A 15452-nucleotide genomic window follows, 5' to 3' on the forward strand; every position below is an offset into this window, starting at 1 on the left:
ACATCAAAACAATTCGATCGTGAGTTTATTTACAATTTATATAACAAAAAAGTATAACATCATGGTGCTTGTCGTACCTCTTCTTCTCACACCGGAAACTCTCCTAGGAGAATCTGAACACACACACACACACACACACACACACACACACACAATCCTTCGGTCATAAAAAAGATATGCAATTTTGTAGTCTGCAGTTTACAAAGTGAAATATTTAATCACAGCATGCATGACATTTATTAGATATCCCATGCAGATTATTAATTACAACATGCTATTGTTATTACATTATCATGTAATCATGTATCATGTCTTGATGCTTTTTTTTGTTTTTTCAGAAACAGTGTTTGTACAAGTAGAAATGAATACAGAGTGGGATGTCCTGTCAGTCATTGGTCATTTATAAAGGAGAGGACCTGGAAATGATTTTTTTAGAAATGCTTACTCCTCATCACAAATAAAAACAGACCTTTTTTCTCACTGGTCTTGTCAGCTGAGTCCAGGCTCTTGGAGCTCATACAGGGACACACTGAGGACAGAGACAGCAGGTCACGTGACTATTAGTGTAGTAACAATGTTATTATCACTATTCGTCTTCCTCCCTGACCTGTGGCCTCGGTCTTCACTGCTTCCCCTTCGAGAACAGGTTTGCTCACGTCCACCGTCGCTCGCCGCTCCTCGGCGTCTTCTTCATCCTCGTCCTCTTTGCTGTCTTCGGTTTCATCCACTGATCTCAGGGGCTCGGATGTCAGCTCCTCATCTCCCGCCTCTTCGTCGTCGTCGTCGTGATCATCGTCGTCGTCCTCGTCGTCGTCCTCAAACTGGAGGGAAACTGAGGGAAGAACGGGAAGTCAAACACCTTCAAAAGTAAAAGCTGAGGAGAGTTAATGGATGTTTTGGGTCTATTTTAATTCAACATTTTCCATTATTTTAAAAACTTTAAAAGAAAAGGGTCCGAAAAAGTTGAGTAAATAGAAGTTAAATGTAAAAATTGCTTTTCAAGGATTTCAGAGAGACACATTTTTTTTTTGATAGAGATGCTCGTGCCACAAACATACGAAGCCTGTCTTTCGATAATGTTTACGAAAATGCGTTTAAGTAGCTCAGGATGTTTTTCAGGTCAAAATGCATGAAACATGACGCACACATTATGCTCACTCAAATACACAGGACACACTCACACTTCTAAATTGGACTCACTGGGTTCTTCTGTCTCGTCCTCAGACTCTTCATCAGTCTGTCTGATGTGCTTTTCTTCCTCGCCTTCACCCTCGTCAGTCTCAGTCTCTACCGTCCCCTCCTGGACGGTAAATGCTGCTGCAACGGACGAACCTTGGTTGGGAAACGGTTCGGAGAATAGAGTCTGTATGGGGTTTCATGTGTTTGATGATTTTTACGATCTATGCTTTTTATTTTTAATTTATTTAACATTAAGTTTGGAGGTCTGAAGTGATTGACTCTGCAGAAGGTTGGTGACCTCTGTGCACTATGCTCTGTCAGTGGACGTAGCCTGCAACTTCGTAGCTGAGTTGCTGTCATTCCCAAACACTTCCATGTTCTTATAATCCAGCCGACTGTGGAATATTTAGGAACGAGGAAATTTCACAACTGGATTTGTTGCACAGGTGGCATCCGATCACTCTTCCACGCTGGAATTCACTGAGCTCCTGAGAGTCGTTCATTCTTTCACAAATATTTGTAAAAACGGTCTCCATGCCGAGGTGCTGATTTTATACAGCTGTGGTCATGGAAGTGATTGCAACACCTGATTCAGATTATTTGGATGGCTGAGCCAATAGTTTGGGCCTTATAGTGCATATACATACATATACACACATACACATCTATCTATCTATCTATCTATCTATCTATCTATCTATGAATACATATATATATATACACACACTCTTCCTCCATATATATATATATGTATATATACATACACATATATATATACATGTATATATGTATGTGTACATGTATATATACATGTATATATATATACATACACTCTTCCTATATTACACACATATATATACGTGTGTGTGTGTGTATATATATATACATATATATATGTATATATATATACACACACATACACGTGTATATATATATCCATATGGACACACATATATGTATGAATAATTCCATAAAGGGAAAAACATGACAAAAACAGTTTGACTAAATGAGAATGTGAAACGAGTAACCCCACCTGATAGCAAGACACCCACATCATCTTCATTTTCATCTTCATCCTCATCCTCAACCCCATCTTCATCTTCATCTCCATCGTCTTGGTCTACCAGAGAATCCAAAGACCCGTCCTTGCTGTCACTGTCAAGGTCATCGTCGGAGGACTCTTTATCTTTCAGATCAAAGTTGAACTCGAAGGAGCTTGTATCAATGTCTTCATCATCATCATCTTCGTATGCACCTTCTGTATCGGATGTGTCGTAGCTAATGTCATCACTGGATTCAGACTCTCCGGCAGATTTGTCTTCCTCACTCTCATCATCATCATCATCATCATCGTCATCACCTAAGACACCGCTGTCTGTGCTTTCAAAAGATAACGTATCCACATTTACGTCCTCCTCCTCCTCCTCATCGTCATCCTTTTCTTCATCTTCATCTTCCTCAGCGACATCATCATAAGGAGCACTTTCTGCATCTTCATCACCGTCCAGGTGAAGATCATGATACAAGTCCCTGAGATCCTCCACATCATCATCATCATTATCATCACCCTCATCATCAGCAAAGTGATCAGAAGATACGGCCATGTCTGATTGGCTCAGAGCGTCATCATCATCATCATCATCATCATCATCCCGGAGGTCTTCACCAGCTGGTAAGTCCATTACCAGACCTTCATCACCATCTTCATCATCTGGCGGAGAGGCCAATGCGTCATTCTCTGCAAGTTTGCTTTCAAAATCGTCGTCTTCATCATCCTCAGCTGCCATGGTTACAGGAGGAAGGTCAAGGTCAAGGTCAAGGTCCGCATCGACATCGTCGCTGTCGGCTGATATATCATCCTCGTCTTCATCGCTGGAGAGCGACGCCGACTCGGTCGTGTCCGAGGTGTCGGTGAATTTGCTGCTGTCGTCATCTTCAGTATCGTGTTCTTCCGCTGATGTGGCAGCGTCTTCCTCGCTCTCCTCTGAGTCTACAGGTGTGTCAGAATCTCTGTCATCGGGAGAAGAAATGGATTCTGGGGAAGCTTCATCTTCCTCAGCAGACTCTTCATCGGCGACTTCTTCAGTGACATCGGATTCCTCTCCCTCATCCTCGGCATCGTCCTCGTCCGCCGCTTCTTTTTCACCTTTCGCCACATCATCATCACCATCCCCGTCATCCGCCTCTTCGTCTCCCGGCTCGGCAGCTGCCTCCTCTTCATCGTCCTCCTCTTTTTCTTCTGCAGCTACTTCAGCTCCATCCTCCACTTCCTCTTGTCCCCCCGTTTCCTCCTCTTCTTCAGCTACTCCTGTGGCCTCCTCCTCATGATCATCCTCCTCTTCTTCAGCTACTCCTGTGGCCTCCTCCTCATGATCATCCTCCTCTTCTTCAGCTACTCCTGTGGCCTCCTCTTCATGATCGTCCTCCTCTTCTTCCTCTCCTTTCGGCTTTTCTTCCTCCTCCGCTCCCGCCAGCCCTTCTTCCTCTTCCTCCACCTCCTCATCTCCCGCTTCCCTCTCCTCTTCCTTTTCCTCCTCTTCTTCTTCTCCTCCTCCTTCCCTCTCTGCAACAGCCTCTACCTCCTCTTCCTCTTCTTCTTCTTCTTCATCCTTCTCTAACCCCTCTTCCTCCTCTTCTTTTTCACCCTCCTCCTCCACCCCCTCCACTTCTTTCCCCTCCTCCACCCCTTCTTCCTCTTCTACTTCTTCATCCTCCTCCTCCACCCCCTCTTCCTCCTCTATCTCTTCCTCCTCCTCCTCCTCTTCCTCCTCTATCTCTTCCTCCTCCTCCTCTTCCTCTTCCTCCTCCTCGCCATCCTCTTCCTCATATTCCTCCTCATCTTCATATTCCCCATCCTCCTCCGGCTCTTCATCCTGGACTATTTCCTCTTCCTGCTCTTCCTCCCCAGTGGCCTCCGGCTCTCCTCCCTCCTCTTCCTCCACAATTTCAACCACTGGCTGTGTTTTAGTCTTGACCTGCATCTCTACGACTAAAGCAAACATAGGGAAGTGTTTTAGAAGAAGAGTTTAGTTTCCATAGTAACAGTGGTTTCGCTTATCACTTAAACACTGAAACGAGACGTCAAATGTTTGTGACAATTAATATCCATGGGTAAAAGACTGAAGTTAGGAAGGATGGATGCGTCGACCCACTTATAAACCGATCAACCAATCAATCGACCGATCAATTAATGAATCAATCACAGATGCAAAATGTTATGACTTCGTGGCTATTTGAGCACGGAGTCTTTAAAAACGGATGTATCTGTAAATCGTGATGGTAAATAATTGCCAAATGAACACAGTTAACTATGACTGACACAACAGAGAAGATGCTAATATTTCTTATTTGCGTCAATCAGGCTGGATTATGAGAGGATGAATATTTTTTACGAACCTTTTCGTCGAGAAGGTAGAAACTCCCCTGTGGGATTAAGGAGATGGAAACTAGTTTAAAAATAAATTAATATAGGCTTAATTGAATCAATCACACGAGAGACCGATACACACAGACGCAATTTTAGCGTGAGTCAAAAAACCATTAGCAGTTAGGAAAAGTTTTAAAACTCAAACAATGTAAACACAGCATCTGTATTTGTTTCCCACTTGGTTGGCTGTTACAGGGAGAGGAGATTTGGGTGAATTTGTTTAGAGGGGATCGCATGTTCAGAGTCCGACCGATACTGCAGTTGTACTTTTCCATAAGTATCAAAAGTACACAGCTATAAATAAAATCATATACATTTCATATACCATTTATTCATCGCATTAAGCGTATTTTACCTACAAAACACTGATGGGTGATATTGGCTGATGGGTAAAGCGGTCAGACTCTTTACATGGTCGTGGAAGGAGACCAGCCACAAGGTACCTTTCTCTTTCTTATTCTTCACCTCCTCCTCCTCCTCCTCCTCTCCCAACCATCGTGAACCTTTGACGTGGAAGTCAGTTTTATTTTGTAGTGATAAGATAAAGAACAATAGTGTTAAAATGTATTCCAATTGTATTGTAATTTCTATCGGCAGGTTAGAAGTCTTTTTACCCTAAATCTCCGTTTCTGGCTGATTCTGGACGATTTCTTCAACAAAAAAAATGTCATTACTCGTCAATTTATTGTTTTTTAGTTTTTTTAGGTCCACTTTTGATCCCTTGTGCTTTCTTTCAATCCCAAATTAAAGAATTTGCCACCAGCATGTCATTTTAGGAAGAAGAGCAACCCAGTTATTTAAAGTTGTTTTATGAGCTCACTGATGTCAGACTATGAAAGTAGCCCAAAACAATAGAAATAAGTCATTACATCATTGTGAACATTCAAAGTGTGGAGAATTTAGGATTACGGGATGTTCAATTTTTTTTAATAAGCCGCTAGAATACAAACCTTTTTTTCTCACTGCATAAAGATTTCCTAAAGGGGAGAGACAGGAGGAGATTAATACTGAAATTACGCACATATTTTCCACATCTACATTTTTTTTTTCATATTCTCTCCTGTACCTTCATCTTCTTCAGGCGCAACGAGATTTGCAGCAAATTTCAACACGGCGCCGACCAAGTTTGTCGATTCCTCCACAGCATCGTTCACCACCTTCATCGGGTCGGAGCCGATTTTACTGAGACCTCCTGGATCAATATGGAGACGTGGTTAAATTAAAACTTTTGCCGCAGTTTGCTCAGCGCAGAAGAGTGTGAATGCACCGATGCAACGTCCAAGTACGAAGCCAGTAGGGTTAAACTGGAACCCGGAGAACGAATTCAACAAAATAATATGAAATTTATCTTCCAGTTTAACCACAGCAATTAGTCCCTGAAGATGTCGCTGTGCAAAAAAAAAAAAAATACATTTGAAAATTCCCATCAACCCTTGGCAAATCAGCTCTGATCAGCTCTGCATTGAAACTTTTTTTTTTTGTTCTTTGCATGTCAGACGTCCAACAGGATATGTAATGGGAATTCAAATTCTCAAGGCGGCAATGAAAATTTGCAGAGAGAAGAAGTTTTCCGCACTGGAGGAAAAGGAGGAGAAGGGAAAAAGAGAGAGAGGAAAAGGAAAACTATTGAAAGCATTTCTGAGACAGACAGAACATTCGGACTCACAAAGCCAAGTCCTGAATTTTGCATGAACTGATTTTTAAAGATCCTCTCAGATAAAAAGTCCTACTTTCCTTCTACTTTGTCAGTTATCTAAAGTATGCCGATATAAGTATGAGAAATAGGGCTCGACTACTTCAAATCCTCGTCTTCTCTGTTTTAAAATGTGCCATGACTCATTCTGCACTCACAGGGTTTTCAATGATGAGGAGATGCAGAAACGTATCGCTCCTGCTTCAGTTTGACCTGACCCTTAACATTTCTACCTATTTATCAAAAAAAAAAAAAAAAACATGAATCGATCGATTAATGGATCGCTTCGCTTCTCTGGCGATCGAAGCAAAAGTAACGAACACAGACATGCTGAAGGAGATGGAAAGACATTAAGAAGAATCGACGGAACAATCTGCAAAACCTCAGCGCAGGTCAAGTCCTGGAAATAGAAACATCAGACAGAAAGACAGCGATAAGAAATCTAACCAGAGCTCGTCATTCGTCTGCATGTATGTGGAGTCATTTGTGCCAAAGGTACGCTGCCATTATCATGTAACCAAACACGCACCTCTCTGCTCTGGTCTGTTGATAGCCACCAACTTCACCAATCATAACTTTTATTTTTACTGCTTTTTTTCCTCATTTTGGAACAAATCAGCTCCGAAAACCACATGTTTATTCATTCCAATGTCCCTCCCAAAACTCAGGAAATGATAATCAGCAAGGAATCCCTTTACAAGTGATTACCTTCAGACATCAAGGAATGGAAAAGAAATTCAAACCTCTTTTTTTATTCAAGGTAAAAACCTGTCATGTCGGTTAACGTCATTTTGGCACAAGTGAAACGTGGTGTGTGAACTCTTTGTGCAACAGGCAGCTGGAGCTAGCGGATCATTTTCGGCCAGTTAGTGTTTTTTTCTAAGGGTGAGGAAGCAGCAGGTCAATAAGGTGCCTTGCCTCTATGCCCTGAATCCTTTAAAACCTTCCTGACGTGAGGAGGGGGGCGACCTGGGTGGATGAGAAACACAGTGTCAGTAGCAAAGGTAGAGTCAAAAAGAGGAGGAAGAGGAGACTTATATCTGCTAAAGTGGGTGGTTTCAAAAACCACCGCCTTTTGCCTCCAAATAAAAATAAAAATTCAGACAAACCTTTTATTAATGCCTGAAAACAAAACTTGTTTCACGCCCTTTGGGAAATTGCATAAAAATTAATTGGAAAATTAACAAAAGAAATGGGGAAAAAAAAAAATTATCTTCAATTTTGCTTCAGATTTACAGTAGGAGAAGGAAAAACACTTCTGGAGAAGGTCAGATAACTGCCGCATTACATTTTTATTTGACAGCTAAATTTTTTGGGATGTTTCATCTTTGTCCTGCTTTAAGTTAATGACGGATTCCAGCCTTGTGAAGATTAATTATTATGACAATGTTATTGGGTTCATTCTGTTGTTAGAAAGTGAGTAGAAACACATCCGAAGCCAGATTTTCACTTTCATTTTATGAGAAAAAAACAATAATATTCTTCCAGCAGGGTGAGGGAGCAGTGATGGAGGGAGCCGGTGGAGAATGTTTGTCATTCTGTACAGGATTTGATTGTTAGAGTTTAAAATACCAAGATGGGAGAAACACAAACATTAAAAGAGAAATGGAGGTAGCGGTATGAAAAGCCGGTGTAATACTATTGTTTGGCCACGGGAGGGGGGCTTTTCCTGGCCTCGTGGAAACACACAACCCGCATATAATTATTACGCTTGGCACTCGAAAATTAAATCCGATAAATCAGAGGCTTAGTTAATTAGGGAACCAAAATTCATCGCATTTCAATAACCGACACGAGAAAAATAGTGTTTGTCGAACGAATCGATATACATCAAAACTAGTTTAATGCTTAAACCTGCACGCTCATACGAAGCTAACATTAGCGACCCGTGTGCTCTTGCAGAGTTTAAATTAGCATCCCTCCTTCTCCTGCAAAGTTAACATCAATGACAGGTGCTTATGGAAAGTAAACATTGGTGAAAATTTAGCATTACCAACCCGCATGCTCGTACAACGTTCAAATTAGCGATGTGTGTGCTCGTACGAAATTAAAATGATCGACCCGCATGCTTATACAAAGTTAGCATTAGCGACCTGCATGCTAGCCCAACTGTGTTTAAAACTGAGGCGCTAATGAAGGGTCAAGGGTGATACAAACTCAAACTTCCTCTCTCACAATGTCCAAAAAGCAGCATTTCTGTTTTTACCTCCCTCTGGAGAGAGTTTCCTATATATGTACATTTCCCTCCAGCCAACTTTGGCTTATCTTCCCCATCTGTAACGCTATCACTCAGTGCACCGATGTAATCTCTACGCCTGGAAGTCGTACACTGAGAAATGTTTTGCAAATTGAAATGTGTTCATATTTTCATATTATTTGGTCTATAATGAAAGTCGCAGCCCTGGTAATTTCATTTTTCTGGTTTGTCATGACCAAGTTGGGGTTTTATTGTTATATTTTCACCATCTGTGAGTAAATGTCAAACACCTGAGTCATATCATCATCGATGTTGTGAGGAAGCAGCGGAGACACTCGCCTGAAATGGTCTTGTAATCCGTCAGATCAAACATGATGACAAAAACACAGGACCAAGTGATGACGAGAGCCAGAACCAAGATCCAGGCCAGCGGCGAGCTGAACGTCGCGTACAGGTCGTCCGTAAACGTCCTCTTGGACGTCGTGGCAGGAGGTAAGCTGCTGTCCACGTTCTTACTGTCGATGACCATGGTGGTGGTGGTGGTGGATGACCTCGCTGAGGAGAAAAGCATCGCACACCAGAGTAAATGCAGGCTGCTAGTTACCAGGACCATCAAGCTGGTTTTTAGCCAGTTCAGCCTTCAGCAGCAATGACAAAAAACAATTACAGTGGAACCTTGACTTGCAAGTGCCCAAACTTACGACATAGTTTTTTTTCAAAAATCATCTAAAATAATTTGCAAGGTGTGCATGTTGATGATGAGATGGAGAGTTGTGAGAGGCGTGGCACATTTACAGGGATTTAGTGCAGCGCAGGGCGGCAACATCGACGGATGAAGCATTAGAAGATTCATTCAAAGCCAATTGGGGATGGTTTGATTATTTTGAAAAGAGAACTGACATTCACTCCATAGCTAAATTAAATGTAATAATTCGGTGTAGCATAGAATGCAAGTTACATTAAGCAATGCATTGCTCACATTAAGATTGTAGTGAGTAAGTTAAGTTAAGCTTCCGCAGTAAATACACTTAACAAAGCCAGTTTATTTCTTCACATTCTATTTTATTAAGTATTATTATTGTTTATATACTATTTGTTATTAATAAAGTACATTTTTCTTAAAAATCATTGAACAAAATCGAGGGGCTGGAAAGGATTAACGGCATTTCACTACATTTCAATGGGGAAATTTTATTTGATAAAAGAGCAAAATAAATTATGAGCTCTTTCAAAGAATCAATTAAATTCATGAATTAAGTCATTTCTGTGTTCTCTTACCAGAAGTAACTGTTTGACTGTTAACTTTCAAGGCTTTGCTTGAGCAAAGCGTTGTGGGGAAAAAAACCCTCATCACAATAATTTTTGGTCATAAAAGACAGAAATATGGTCATTTAAGGCATGTGATGAATCAGAAGACACCTTTAACCTTTAACCTTTGACCCTTTCCCTGTTGAAATCTGCACATAACATTGCTGATGCATTTTACCACATTTAGTGTTACATTTTGTTATGGTTTTTTTGAAGTTGTGATGCTGACCTTTGACACCAGTCTTATAAGTGTGCAAAATTGACATTTTCTCCAGCTATAATAACAAATTTTTCTTCAGGGGTTTCTTACTTAGGCATGTTGTTCAAATCAAAGAGGTGACCTTTGACTCCCAATCCTCGAAATCCCTTCATCTCAGAGTCCAAGTGGCAACCGATAAACCGAAAAAAGCTTATCCTATAACCATTCACTTTTTCATACACACATCACACATAGAGACATACAATAGACAACAAACAAATCGAACATTTTCCGATCACATTTTGAATCGACCTGCCAACAAATTTGCACAAACGCACAAACAAACAAACAAACAAACTCATGGGCTTCCTGCATAGTTGCGTAGCAGCAGTCGTGCACGGTACTTTGCGTTGTTTACATTATTCATCATCATATTCTCCTGTCATATTGATTTTTCGTGCTTTTTTTCAGCAAGTTAGCCCTATTTATAGCTCCCCAAAAGAGTTTAAAAGTGCTAGTGACGCTTGGGCTAAGAAGTTAAGAATTACAGCCGATCTGAAGAAGGAAATAACAGCTAATTGTGAGAGTGGCGCTTGTGTTACTGATCTCACGAAGCAGCCATCTGTACAATCCTGAAGAACAAAGATACGCTAAAGACGGCTGATGCGGCTAAAAAGGCGACTACATTCACAAATCAAAAGTCTCAAGTCTCAGAAGAAGAAGAAACGCGATTCTTAGTTTGGCTTAATTAAATACAGCTTGCTGGAGATACATTTACTTTGGCACAGTGATTTTAGTGAAGGAAATGTTGAGTAAAAGTGCTGATATGAAGAGAAAACACACTGGAAACACATTAATAATTAAGGCCATCTTGAATTCCTTTCTGTATTTTTGGCACAAATTAACCCATACGATTTTTCAAAAACAGTACAGTATGCTTTTTTAGGACTGGAGAATGGATCGATAGGATTTTCATTGACTTGAATGGGAAAAATGTATTCGGTGTACTAACAAAGTCAAAGAGTGAATTAAATTCGTAAGCCGAGGTTCTACTGTAAACCACTCCCTTCCTCATCCACACTCCAGGGGAATTTAGGGACCTGCTGCATGTGCTTGGACTGTGGGAGGAAACCAGAATACCTGGAGGAAATGCACACAGACACAAAGACAACACAAAAACTCCACACACTCCCTGTCGGAACTGAATCAGAAACCTTTTGCTGTGACGCAGAAGCGCTAACCACTGCGCTGCCCACTTTCAATCAAATCATGAGACTTTTTGAAGGTCGTTGCTATGAGTACACGTCCATGGCAGTGGGGGAAAGACACGCACACGATAAAAAGCAACGTCCCTCGGTTGCAGAGTTTAATTTCTTTACACTCGCCGACTTAGCGGTCTGCATGGCGTGCCAGGTAAACAGTAACCTTTTAGAGCAACAAAAAAATACCTGCATTGAGGTTTGTTTGTTTTTTCAGGTTTGCCTTGAAAAGATCAGGGAACAGGATATTGTCCTGTTTTTACATTCTTATTGATTTCGCAATTTTGCATAATTTCCACTGACTTGTGCACTATTTACCGCATGATTTCTTTCTTATATTTGCACAATTTCTCATTGAATGAATTCTCTGTCAATAACTTATCAGTAGTTTTAAAGAAGCTTGAAGCAACAAGGAGAAAATTTTCAGTAAATTCTTCGGGACTCTCCTGGGATTTGATCACATTTTTTCCTCAAAGTGGCGTGTTGAATTTCTTCCAGTTCGTATGACCTTCAGCTGTAGATCGTTAACTAACTTGTTAATCATATTGACTGTTACCAGAATTTGTCGACAGAAACGTCAACATTTAAACATATTTCAATATTTGTCTCATATTTTGTAGCTAAGTGATTAATTAGAAATATTTCTAATGTTGCCTTGGCTGTGTGTGTGTGTGTGTGTGTGTGTGTGTGTGTGGGTGGGTGGGTGTGTGTCCACCTGCTGCCTCGCTTCAGCTTCATGTTGGTTGGCAGCCACTACAGGTTACTCTCTCTTTCTGCTGACTCAAACAGCTTAGCAACACTTGAAGAGCACACGGGCCAGTGTGCCACATACACACACACACACACACACACACACACACATAGACGTGCACTCTCACAGCTCATTACTTTCATCAAAAGATGTCAGTATCAAATATAAATGACCTGAAATGAAACCTGTTTTAAAAAGCAGAAACAAATTCCAAACTTCATTGATCGAGACAAATTACAAAATACTGTCCTATTTGGATGAAAATAGCAACATTTCAATGACAATTTCCTTTTAGAACACAGTTTTAAAAATGTCCCACCTTGAATTTTCACTTTTCCCATACTGTAAATGAAAATCTCTTTTTCAAACTTCTTTCCTCCCATCGTTCAAGTCGAAATTAAGTCAGTCAGCGAGAAATCAACCACCATCGAATTACTCTTTTTTTGATCATTTTAACATTTTCATGCTTATTTTAAAATTGTGCTTTTACATATGTATTTTGTAGCCTCTGCGTAGTAACAAAGACAAACCCTCGGCACATGCTGTTTGGGCCATGGAACACCGGAAGAAGCTGTGAATATTTCACACCCTTTCACGTTCAGGCTTTAGTGAAACTCTGCTTTCCAAACAACCTCTCGCTGTTGAGACACTCTGGGGAGAGGTCGAGAACACCAGAAGATATCAAATTAATATTTAGAAATGTATTTTAGATGTTGTCGATTAGTTACGTCTACCCTGACATTACTGATCTGCAAAAGATCTTTTTAGCTGATCTACTTTTCATCAGAAAAAAAAAAAAAATCAATAACATTGGAGGCGCCAACTTTCCTTACAAACTCAATCACCGCCTCTTGTCTGAATTTGTGATCTACCACTTTAACCAGGTTAATTGTTTAACTGCAGGGAGTTTAGTCTTATCTAGAGGTCAAAATCAAGCAGTTTAGAAGAAGTAAGGGATTAGAACATGTTGAAGACCAATGCCGACACACAGGCAACGACAGAGGGACGACATTAGTCAAACCCGACACCTGCTCCTGTAGCCTCCATTTGTTATCGGAGATAATGACATTATCGAGATGTATTTATGGAATGTCATTTGGCTGAAGTGGGGGAATCTGAGCTGAGGGTGAAGTTAGAAGGTGAAGCTTCAGAAGGTGGTTTCAATATTTAGTGCAATGTTGTTTTTTTATGGAGTCTAATGGGTTTCCTCATCTATTTTTCTAAAGTTAATTGACAGTCAAACAGTAGATACAGCACGGACGCCGTGCCATGGAAACAACCTTGACTGCGTGGAGGTTGAGTCAACATCAGAACGACGATCGTTTAAAAAGAGGCCTGATGGTTGTTGAATATAAAGATGGCAATCAGAAGTAAAATGATCGCCATTGTATGACAACTAGATGAACACAAACAGCATTAATATTCAGATCAGCAGACATTATATTCTGGTTCATTAACAACCAAATTACAATACAACATAGATGTCATACATAATGACATTGACATCACAACCTACACTCATTCAATACCGCATGTACATTCATTATCTGTAGCGTTTACCCTACCCTTGGGAGGATGCTGGACTCGAACCATGCCAGAGGCAGGGTACACCCTGGACCAGTCACCAGTTGATCACATAGCCACATATAGAGACAAACAACCACTGGGCAAGTTACTGTCCCAAACTGACCCATCACATGTCTTTGGACTGTTGGAGGAGAGTGGAGATCCACGCAGAGAACAAGCAAATGGCATACAGAAAAGGCAAACTTTTGGAGTCGCACCAAGGACCTTCTTGGTGTAAGGCAAGAATCCCTTAACCCCTGCGCCAACAAGCTGCCCCCTCAAATGCCAACATCTTAACAATACCGGTGTCAAGCTGGGAGTGTAGATACAACGGTATTTGGATCAGTAAAGTTTAAATACTGATCTTATCGGTAAGTGAGGTCACCCAACCGATCAATCCTCATCTGCCTGAAAGCTGTGGGGAGGAATTGATAACGCTGGCTGGTAGTTTCAAGACACCTCTCTCCCGGCTTAAAATTACAAGAAGCCAGAGGTTTCAGGGGGAATTAGTCAAAGAAGTGTGGACTTTTAATCAGTTATTGGTGTGTTATAAGAGATCCGGACCCAGGCTTTTGGTATCAGAGTTTCCAACTGTTTAAAATGTCCACATTTGGGATTCAACAAAATCATTCAGCCACAGCAATGATTTGCTGGTGACTTTGCCCAACTTCAGCTGTGCAACTTCAAGACTGGATACTAAACCCACAAACTCCCCCAAAATGTCAAAAGATTAATGCGTTATAAATAGAGCGAGACAGTATTTTGATGTGCCGCGTTTGTTGACACACATAAGCAGTGCTTCATGTATGAAATGAGCTGCAGCTGGCAAGATAGAGATACAAATACAGTAAAATGAATAGTATTAATTATGATAACAATAATAGTCAAACTTAAAATCAAAGTAAAGCAAAAGAATGTCTTGCAGAGAAGCTTCTTTCTGTGTGTAAAATATATTTGAGCAATTCGAGCTTTTTATGGAACAAAAACTGTTTGGTTCATCATATTTCCAAAACAACAAAAAAATATATGAAATAAAATAAAATGAAATAAAATGCTCCATGCGGGAAGCGGAAAGCAGACTGGCTCTGGACATCTGCGGATCTGCGACACACTTCACAAATAGCCGATACATGATAGCAGCGTATTTTTAGACACTCCCAATATCCGTGATACACAAAGACACACAAAATGGCCCTTGATGCAAATGACAACAGTTCCTGAGCCAATGGTCTCCTCATCCAAGCACCCCGAAAACGTCAAAACTCAGAAATAACAAATGCATTATTCATGAGACATACTCCAATTAATAAAGATATTTATGAATCATCCATTGAATTAAATATTGAATATTTTCCCAATATTTAATTTCAAATGTAATGATAAAAATGTTGAAAATTTAATTTCTCCTTGAGTTTTTCAGTTTTTGTTTCTTTTTATTGCGTTTATCTTTGGCTGTTTAAGAACAAAGTGAAATAAAATATTTGGATAACATAGCCACGAATAGAACTGCGTTGAAATTGGTTATTTTATATTCAGACTTTTTTACAAATGAATTGATAATTTTTGCATTTTTTTAAGTCAATTGCTGATCTATTGCAAAAACTGCTTTTATTCTAGCAAAAGTAACTTCACTAAGAAAAAGAAGACTTTAGTACCTTCAATTTCTGTCATTGTTTCAAACAGCTAATCCTCAGAGCAGACTAGTTTTCCATGAACGTTGACGACCAGCTTCTTCGCTTCTCCGTGTGATTTTTTTAATCCCAGTTTTTAATTCCAATCCAGGATAAGACTTCGTGGCACCCCCACCTCCGCTATGACTCCCGTAAGTGCCTCAAGCCCACACACTCGGGAGCCCTGCGATCACAGGAGGCTC

The 15452-nt window shown here is 40.4% G+C and overlaps 1 protein-coding gene across 5 annotated transcripts in view; it reads right to left on the reverse strand.

The window, feature by feature from the left end:
* LOC147213344 (uncharacterized) overlaps nucleotides 1-15386 on the reverse strand; it is a 36025-nt gene extending 20639 nt beyond the window's left edge. For 2 of the 5 annotated variants that reach the window (XM_086143415.1, XM_086143420.1), the window contains exons 1-11: nucleotides 15235-15386; nucleotides 8836-9051; nucleotides 7218-7268; nucleotides 5673-5798; nucleotides 5557-5583; nucleotides 4576-4602; nucleotides 2213-4168; nucleotides 1201-1332; nucleotides 608-832; nucleotides 470-529; nucleotides 78-113 (exon numbers count right to left, since the gene is read on the reverse strand). In XM_086143415.1, coding sequence (XP_085999541.1) covers nucleotides 78-113; nucleotides 470-529; nucleotides 608-832; nucleotides 1201-1332; nucleotides 2213-4168; nucleotides 4576-4602; nucleotides 5557-5583; nucleotides 5673-5798; nucleotides 7218-7268; nucleotides 8836-9051; nucleotides 15235-15250 — 2872 coding nt within the window. In that variant the 5' untranslated portion in view covers nucleotides 15251-15386. The remainder of the gene's footprint in view (nucleotides 1-77; nucleotides 114-469; nucleotides 530-607; nucleotides 833-1200; nucleotides 1333-2212; nucleotides 4169-4575; nucleotides 4603-5556; nucleotides 5584-5672; nucleotides 5799-7217; nucleotides 7269-8835; nucleotides 9052-15234) is intronic. The other 3 variants (XM_086143417.1, XM_086143416.1, XM_086143419.1) reach the window with 3 other exon arrangements.
* Between the last annotated feature and the right edge of the window lie 66 nt (nucleotides 15387-15452).

Source organism: Fistularia commersonii, chromosome 36 (genome assembly GCF_037954325.1).
Source record: "Fistularia commersonii isolate RoL2024-O1a breed Wild chromosome 36, RoL_Fcom_v1.0, whole genome shotgun sequence".
Classification (NCBI taxonomy): Eukaryota; Metazoa; Chordata; class Actinopteri; order Syngnathiformes; family Fistulariidae; genus Fistularia; species Fistularia commersonii.